Here is a 9,180-nt window from a genome sequence, read left to right as displayed (position 1 = left end):
ACCCCTGTAATCAATAAAGTTCTCCTTTGTGACCGGTGTGGAGACTTATTGAGGGGTGGGTCTAAATTATGCCGAGGAGGCCCCTTAGGTCGGTGGACTAAGGGAGGCTTCCTAATAAGCCCCTGACTTGGGGAAGTGCCCCAAGTGCTTGTATTGGGTCTAGCACCCATTGGACAATCAGGCCTGTGTTCTCCAAGGTGCACAGAGCCAGAAGTGAGTCCAGAGCCTTGGATGGTGGCAGCGGGAACCCCAGGCTAGCGGGTGTGCTCCAGGGAAGGGGTCGGCCGGACGGGAGGCACCCCAGGGAGGCACTAGGAGCCTGGAAGGTGGCCGGGCGCAGGGAGGTGGGCGGCTCAACACAGGAGCGCCCCCTACTGGCCCGCCACACAGAGTACTCCTCCTTTGGGTTGGATCCAGCCTTCCATCCATTCTAGGCCTTTCCATTTAGATGCAGGAGGTCCACTAGTTCCTTGCAGAGCCAAGGGGACTGCTGTGCTCTTTTGCTACCTTTCGTCCAAGACAGGATAGACATTGCTTGTGCTTTCAGGATCGCTCCCTTGAGGAGCAACCACTCTTCCTGAACACCCCTCCCCTTTGGGTCACGGTCCCTTAGGGCCTTGCCAACAAGCCTCCTGAGCTTGTCAAAGTCAGCTTTCCCGAAGTAGAGGACTTTTGCTTTGCTGACTGACTTGCCTGCTTTATGGCAGATGGTGAAGGTGATCAGCTCATGGTTGCTGTCTCCCAGCTTCCCTTCGATCCTAAGGTCGCTGATTAAGTCATCACCCATTGCCAGTACCAGGTTGAGCAGCAATTTGCCTCTCGTCAGTCCGTAGACTTCTTGAGTCAGATAGAGCTTATCCACACACGAGGAAGCTTTGCAACCATTCGGATGTGGCTGAGCGCTCTTCCCACAAGATGTCAGGGGAGTTGAAATCTCCCCTGACAACCATGGGGGAGTGTGCAGCCTCAGCAAGTTCCGTGGCGAATTCCTGGTCAAGCTCTTGATCCTGGCTAGGAGAGGTCTGTAGTAGACCCCCACCATTGTGTCCCCTATGCCTCGTTCACCATGGATTTTGACCCAGAGAGTCTCCAATCGTCCCCCCTGGGTCACGAGCCAATTGTGCAAGCCAATGTCAGCTTGCAGGGATGTGTAACTTTCCTTGACATAGAGAGCTACCCCCTCTCCTGCCCCTTTTGCCCACACAATCTCTCCTATACAAGGTATAGCCATCTATACCTGTGGCCCAGTCATAGGTAGAGTCCCACCAGGTTTATGTTATCCCTATGACTTGTAATTCTTCTGGTTTAGCAGAAGGACCAGCTCCTCCTGTTTGTTCCCCAGGATCCTGGCATTGGTGTACAGGCACATAAGTGACCCACTGGGGGCCCTTGCCTTTCCTACAGATCGCTCTGGGGCTAGGGTAGGGGTGGGTTCCCTTGAGTGCCTTAGCCTGCTGGGTTTACAAAAACTGCCCAGTGGGCTTGCAGTGGTGGTACTCTCCCCATCCCCCGGGGGGCTCAGTTTAAAGCCTGGTCTAAAGTTAATGTTTTAAGTTAGAGTTAAAAACAGGCTGCAGGGCTGTGAAGTATCTGCTCCTGATAATGTAGCTCCTAGCAGACAGCAGAATTGCTGAAGAAGGAATAGGTTGATTAGTGGAACATTCAGACCATTAAAAACAGAGAGAGGGTTGTTAACACCTGTGGGGTGAAGAGTTTAGAAGGAATTAGATGGAATATAGTGAGCCATGACGTTAATTGACTCCATCACTGCTGCTTGACTAGAAATGCTGCTGCAACTGCCAAGTATTGGTTTTAAACTTTGGGTGGAGCAGGAATTAAAGTGGGGTGCAAGTGCACCAGTGCAGGTCCCCTGGATCTGGTCCTGGCTGTGATGTCTTTTTTATGCTGTTGTAAAAGAATGGGCACTGCACATTCACAATGGACAGCTACCAGCCCTGATGAGTTCAGCAGTGTGGCATCTTCTGTGATCAAGGGGGAGGAGAACTGACTGGGATCCAGGGGCAGAGCTGCCTGGGGCTCAGGAGGGCAGAGATGTGGGAGCTAATGGGGAAAGGTGACTCAGGATCCCGTGTGAGCAGGGTGGGGGCTTATCTGACCGGTGCTGGATTAATGGGCAAAGGTAGAAGCTGATGCTTGCCACTGCAAATTCTTACCAGGTGCCTGGGGCCCCCGAAGGGGTAGATCAGCCCATAACCAGGTTGTGAAGCTGTATGGCCCCAAGATGAAGCAAAAATTAGCCAGGAAGTCTGGGTACAAGGTGGGGAAAGAAGCATGGAAACGAGCCCAGGCCATGGTACATAAGAGGTGACTGCAGGGAGAATGCCCGTCAGTGGAGTACTAAAGATGTAGTAGGGAAACCCCATCGCAGTACACTTTGCTGGGGTAATCCCCAACCCAGCATAGGGGCATGGCTGTATCAGGCCCCCAGGGAAGCTGGGTTTGGGTGATCCTGTGTTTATTATAAAACTAGAGGTTAAGCAGGCTACCAAGTTATATACAGAGAGGCTTAGGAAGATCCCCTTCCCACCTCCCCTTCCCTCTACCCCACCCGCTCCCTTGTGCAGGTCTGGGAAGGGTGGAGGGGTCCCAGAAAATGTTCCATGTAAGCAGAGTCCATGCTACAGCGCATCCTCTATAGGTGAATGACCTTGGTGGGCATACACCTTCATGCCTCTATTCCAGAGATGTCTCTCCCTGGGCTCACACTTGGTGAGTTGAGGTCTGTCACTGATGGATCCCTGGTCTCACATTGACTGCAGCATAGAGGCTGGGCTCAACAATGGCAAGGGTGGGGTACCACTGCTTGTTCAGTGCCTCATGGTTCAGCTCAGCGTAGGTGATGCCATCAGCATTGGGATCGGGGTCCATCTGGGGCTGGGAGGGGAGAGACAGGTGGAGAGAGTGTCACTGAAGCATGGTATGTGTGCATATAACACCCACATATCAAACACACACTGCCAGTGTGGGTGCACACACACACATGCAGTGTCACACTTTACACATAGACTGCAATACCCATTGATGCAAAGTCACAAACCCCCCTAGTCACACTGAAATACTGTGCACACACTCAGATTCAGTGCATTTTGTGGGTAAAACACACATACATATAGTTGGACTCTGTAATATGGGCCTCTGTTGGAAAGGGCCAGAGGGGTGTGTGGGGGTGTGTGTTTGTGTGTGTGTGTGTGTGTGTTTGTGTGTGTGCGTGCTCAGAGGCCCATGTGACCCATGCATATTACCTATCTACAAAAGGAGCTCTGATGCACTCTGCTCAGCAGAGCAATCCTGTTCTTAAACACATGTGGTTGTGTTATTTCCAAGAAGAGGAAGCAGTGACCGTCTTACGTATGCACATACACAGAGCAGTCTGGGCTCTCAGCTGCAGTTCCTTGGAGCCTAGCATTGCTCACGGTCACCCCACCCCCACTCCAACTACCAGAGCAGAAGCTGGGGGGCTGGGGGTGTCAGGGTGAGGGGCTGGGCAGGGTAGGTCACATACCAGAGTGCGCTGCTCTTCTCTGTCATCCACAGAGGAGTCTGGAACAGGAAGAGCAGGTGAGTCTAGGCAGCCTAACCTCATGCCAGCTCACACAAGAATCAACTGACCCAGACATCTTCCCTTCCTGAGAGTTCCTAGCTCTTTGCAGTCTGCTCTCATTCCCTAAAGCTAGGGTGTGCCATTAGACCCATGATCCAGATGGGTAAACTGAGGCACAAGGGAAGAGGGAAGAGGTAGGAAAGGAATGGAGTCTGATGGGTTAGACAGCAGGAGACTTAAGTCAGAACTCCAGAGCTCTGTCCTAAATCTGGAAGGGGAGCAGAGTAGAGTGGGATAAAGCAAGGGGGCTGGGACTTAGGAGTATGTGATTCTGATTCTTTCTCCTTCCCTGACTCGTGTGTCTCTGGCAGAAAAATAAAGTGAGGAAAACACTGAGGCCCTGGCAGGTGATGGGGGGAGGGAGTCAGGGGTTCCTAGCATAGAGGATGGTAGGAGGTAAGATGGCTGAATGCAGCCCCTGGCACAGTGCAAAGAGCTTAGCTAATAGGGCCACAAGGTACCCAGGACCCTGGTATAACCACCCTACTCTTGCCCACAGGAGCTGCTAATCAGGCTCTGCCCATGTAGGCAAACCCCTACAAGCCCTACCCCTTACTGAGGGTGTCAGCCCTGGGCCCCAGAAACCCTGCACCCATTTCTCTCTGTGTCACTCACAGATGGGGTCTGGAGCAACCTCCGAGATGCCAGGCCTGAAACAGAAGATTTCATTCAGCAAGGAGCAGCAGTGACCTGGGTGCATGCACAGAGCAGCCAGGTCTCCCAGCTGAGCTCCCATGAGCCCCACCTCCCTCAGCCTCCACAAGCATGAGGAGATTCCTTGCATACTCAGGCAGACACTCCCCCTGCCTGCCACTCCATGCTGTAGTTTACCAGCTGCCACCCTCCCAAGCTGGGTTAGAACAGGAGTCCTGTGGCTCCCAGTCACCCCTGCTCTAACTCATGAGACCTTATTTCCCCTCCCACATCTGGGAAGAAACCCAGCGCTTCTGGCTCTCAGTGCAGGCAGGCTGAAGGACAGTTAGGAGTGTGGATTTGTACCTGGTGTGCTTTGATGACACTTGACTTTTCCCTGCAGAGAGAGAGAGAGAGAGAGAGAGAGAGCAGAGTCTTCCAGGAGTCTGTCTGAACTGGACCCCTCTGCATGCAGGGGCCCCTCACCCAGTACTGAGATGCAGCTGCCTTTGGGGTGGGGCATGACATGGCAGCTGGGGTATCCCAGTACTCATCCAGTTCTTCTGTAGATTTCTTGCCAGTCTCCAATCAAAACTTAAGCCAGTTTCAGCCTTGCTTAGCAGCAGATTTAATCCTTCCCTCCCAGGGAGAAGCACTTACTTGCTTGGATTTTTTTGTAGAAGAGGAAGGAAACGAGGAGGAGGAGGAGGAGGAAGGCAGCTGTGCAGCCCCCCGTGATGATCAATACTGTTGGATTCTTCCTTTGTGGGTCTATTAAAGAAAGGCAGCAACTGGTGGAATCTGGTCCATTCCCCTCCTCTTCCCTCCCTTCCAATTCCCACTACAGACCTCTGGGTCCTGGCCAGAGACAACAGTACAGACAGGATTCTGGATAACAGCAATGTGCAGAGGTCACTGCTAATGACAGGGAGTCATGAGGAGTTCCCCAGGTGACAGATCAGAGCAGCAGAGCCACAGAATAGCCACAGAAACCAGCTGTGCCAGATGAGTCCAAAGGGCCAGTTTATCCCAGTATGCCCTCTCTGGGAGGCCAGTTGCTTCAGAGGGAGGTGTCAGGGCTCCCCTTAGCCATGGCTGTAGGGATTACTGCCCATGAAAGGTGTCTCCACAGTTGGGTTGAACTACCCCAGCCAGCCTCCTTGGCCCCTTGAAGTTAATACCCGGCAGGCACATTGTGTGTGCCAGTGGAGAAGTATGTGTGAGTGTGGGGAGGGAAGGCTGCTTGGGATTGTGGGAGATACTATATCTCCTGATAGGCCTACCAGTGAGAGTGAATAGTGTTGCCATTTAAATGGCCATCATTAGGTTTCAGTACTAATGCCTATTAGGAAAAACACAGCTGTTTACTCTTCTGCCAGCTGCTATTTCAGGTTCTAAGCCAGTGATTCTCAGCCAGGTGGCTGCAGCAACCTAGGGTGCCTTGAGATCCTTTCAGGGGTGCTGCAGGGTGCTATAAATTTGTTAGTGCTATTGGGTGCACCAATATGATTCACAAGATGAACTCAGATTACAACTAGGAATCTGTTGTGTTAGAAAACATTTTGTCGTGCTGTGGCTTTTCTGAGCTCTTTGCAAGAGAAGAATTGCTCTATTATTTTTCTGCAGTCAAAAAACAAGTAAAAACTAAGAGCTGGCATTTTCAAAGAGGGGTCTTGAGTCTAGCCAGATGTCCCGTGAGTCTAAAAAGGTTAAGAATCACTGCTCTGTGAAAACCCAGACATATATGAGGCACCCCTCTCCCCTAGGATCTGCAGATACCAGCTCTCTGCCTCTAGTGGAGAGCAGGGGAAAGGCCAGGGGCACCTGACAGACTCAGTTTGTTTCACCCTAACCTCACCAGCTGCCAGCTGCAGGATTAAGGGCTGAAGGACTGGAGCCTTGGCTGGTCCAGCTTCTAATGGTAACACTTACGAGGCGTCACTGGGATCAGGGTCCTGTTGCACTGAGCACTGTCCTTGCCTCTCGCAGCTTTGCTGGTACCCCTCTCTTCTGACCCACAGCCCCTGCCAGTCCAGCCCTGGCCCCCTCTCCTATACATATGCAGCAAAGTTGATGCCCCTCAACTATAAGCTTCTATCATCCTTATTATCACTAAGTAACTGATCAGAGCAGCAGAGCCACAGTACAGCCATACAGATCAACTGTGCCAGATGAGTCCAAGGCCCATCTACCCCAGCATACCCACTCTGGGACACCAACTGCTTCAGAGGAAGGTGCCAGTGCTTCCCTCAGTGGCAGCTGTAGGGTTTACTCCCTGTGAAGTGAAGTGTCTTTCCAGTCCCCTACTACTCTGAGCTTGGCTTCTGTCCTGCTGGAGGAAAGTTTAGATCCCAGGGCTGTAGTATGGCATTGTAAGTGGAGGCGGTTTGAATGGCCCCACTTGGCTGGGCTGCTAGGAATGAGTCCTGTAATCTGCATAGCCACAGAGTCCACCCCTCCAGCACTGTACCTGTCCCAGTGCTCCCTTCATCTGTCGGAGCCAGTGTCCATCTAGGCTCAGTCTGATCAGTTCCTCCTAAGCAGATAGAAAGACAGTGTCAGGGATGGAGGCAAGTGGCTTGAAACAGCAACTCAGTGTTTGTCCCCTTTTCCCCCAATACAGTTCTTCTCTTTGCTGTCATTTTGAGGGGTTAGGTGGGTGCTCAGTGTCTTGGGAATGTGTCTCTTCATATCATATACCCCAAGAGCAGGGGCAGGTCCAGGGAACAGCCCTCTGGGAATGGAGTCCTACCCTGCAGTTCCCCTGGGTACAGGGGTCTCCCTTGCCCCCTCCACCCAGAATCTGCAGGGACTGTGGCTCTCTCCCCTAGATGTGGACTTCCCTGTGACTCAGTCACTTCCCTGGAGAGATGTCAACTCTGGAGGGGCTCAGGGCAGAGCCTGGCTCAAACATCCTGACCCAGACAGGCAGGACCCTCACCAGTTACTACAATATCCAGAGGGTTACTGGAATATGACAAGACATATAGTTCTCCTGGGCGGCGGTAGCTGCAGCTGTAGCTCCCTCTGTGCTCCCAGGTCACGCTGGGGATGAAGAACTCAGCCACTTCCCCCATAGTTTTCATAGGCTGCAGCATCTGCTGAGCTCCAGCCTTGTGCAGGAAGAACTTCAGGTCCCGGCGCTGACACTGACAGGCACAGCAGATGGTGACATCTTGCCCCAGAGCATTTGGCCAACTGGAGCTGAGAGAAATTCTGGGTCTGGGATAGCTGCGATCTGTGTGCGGGAGAGAGGCAGTGAGACATGGACCTGCACGGTCATCCGGCCCCAACCTCACCTGCCAGGCTGAGCCACAGGGCAAAGACAGGGTCCTCTGGGAAAAAGCTCCTTCCATGATTGCAGAACTTCCATGTAGGCCCAGAACATGGCCTAGGGAATGGGGTGCAGAAACCAGCCCCCTGCTCAGCATTTCTATCCATCATCACTAGCACATTGTTGGTCTCCATCTCCTTTACTTCCCTGTACAGGGAATGACTCGCTGACCTGGGGGCTCTTTCTGGCACTCAGCACAGCAAACCCCAGCTGCATAGACACAGAAAAATCACTCTCCCAGGTCCCCCACTACAGTGTGGGAACAGGCATGGGGAGATGAGCTGCCATTTGCCTCTGAGGGACAAGGACTACCTGTTCACTGTGTGTTTATGCAGCACCTGGCGCAGTGAGGTCCTGAGTCTGCTCACACCTGTTGCAAAACCAGTTCTAATTCTCAAGGCAGTATTCACACATTTTCCCCCAACTGCAGGTACCTCAGTTCAGGGAGGTGATCAGAGATGTCCCAACAGTGAGGTCCCAAGAGTTGAAGAGCACTTCTGAAATCTGTGATTTGCTTCCCCTCTCTCAGGCAGTCTGCGACTGACCCAGGAACTGCAGTGTGACCTCCTGGATCCTACCCAGCACCTGACATCACAGATCCATTCTTCTTCCTCCTACAGCCTCATTCACCACCCCCTGGACACAGACTGGGGCAAATGGGGTGTGATCACGGCTCCTGAATGCACTTGAACAAAGGGGCAGACCAAAGGCTGAACAAACAGCTGTCCTCAACCTCCAGCACCTGCTGCTCCCTGGTACATGCTAACCCTTCCAGTGTCTCAGTCCTGCTCCCTGACTGGGTATCCCCTCTGCTGGGCCACAGGGTAGAGCTTGGCTTGAAACATCCCACCCATCACCAGCACCCTCCAGGGGTCTGGCTGTGGGTGAGGCTGGGAGCCAGATGATGAATTGCGCCTCTTACCTCTTACCACCAGCTTCACAGGGTCGCTGGACTCAGACACAGTGAATGGGTCAGATTTGCTGTGGTAGCAGCAGCTGTAGCTCCCGCTGTGCTCAGTGCTCACACTGGGGATGACAAACTCAGCCTGAAACCCGCTGGCATCCTGGGGTGGGAAACTGCTTCCCACTCTGATCAGAGCGAACTTCATCCGTAGGTGTGTACCCCCACACTGGATGGTAACAGCTCCCCCTGGGGTCACCGGTCTGCTGGGGCGCAGGGAGATGCTGGGTTTTGGGTGGCTGGGCTCTGCGGTGAGAAGGAAATCAGCTGTGAGACACGGACCCAGTGCTCAGTCCCCACTTGTCTGACCAGCCCCTTCCCAGTCCTGGCAGTCCCTGGGCACAACCCCCTGGGTGCTTCCCCGAGGGGCTACAGCAGGGGGGCAAAATACGGCCACGGGTCCAATCCGGCCGGCCCCGGCCTCGCGCAGCTTCCAGCGGGGCTGTTCCCGGTGCTGCTCTGCTCCCCTCTGGCGGCGCCCCTGAGCTGAAGCTCCTCCCAGGGCAGGGGCGAGAGGAGGAGCGGCCTCTGGAGGCGAGCACAGCAGCACACAGCTGGGTGCAGCTCCGTCAGTAGCTGCGAGTTGGCCGTGGCCGTGGCCGCTCTGCTCCCTTTGTCTCCAGCTGCGGC

General features: G+C 53.7%; 1 protein-coding gene across 1 annotated transcript in view; it reads right to left on the bottom strand.

The window, feature by feature from the left end:
- Window positions 1–9,180, bottom strand: part of LOC102369340 (immunoglobulin superfamily member 1-like) — a 33,535-nt gene that overhangs the window by 14,838 nt on the left and 9,517 nt on the right. Inside the window, 8 exon segments of the mRNA XM_014517335.2 lie at window positions 2,750–2,895; window positions 3,524–3,561; window positions 4,238–4,272; window positions 4,622–4,652; window positions 4,916–5,026; window positions 6,726–6,791; window positions 7,197–7,493; window positions 8,512–8,796. Of these exon segments, the coding sequence (XP_014372821.2) occupies window positions 2,750–2,895; window positions 3,524–3,561; window positions 4,238–4,272; window positions 4,622–4,652; window positions 4,916–5,026; window positions 6,726–6,791; window positions 7,197–7,493; window positions 8,512–8,796 (1,009 nt within the window).

This window comes from Alligator sinensis, unplaced genomic scaffold (assembly GCF_000455745.1).
Source record: "Alligator sinensis unplaced genomic scaffold, ASM45574v1 scaffold647_2, whole genome shotgun sequence".
In the NCBI taxonomy this organism is placed as follows: domain Eukaryota; kingdom Metazoa; phylum Chordata; order Crocodylia; family Alligatoridae; genus Alligator; species Alligator sinensis.
This window is presented reverse-complemented; position numbering and strand designations above follow the sequence as displayed.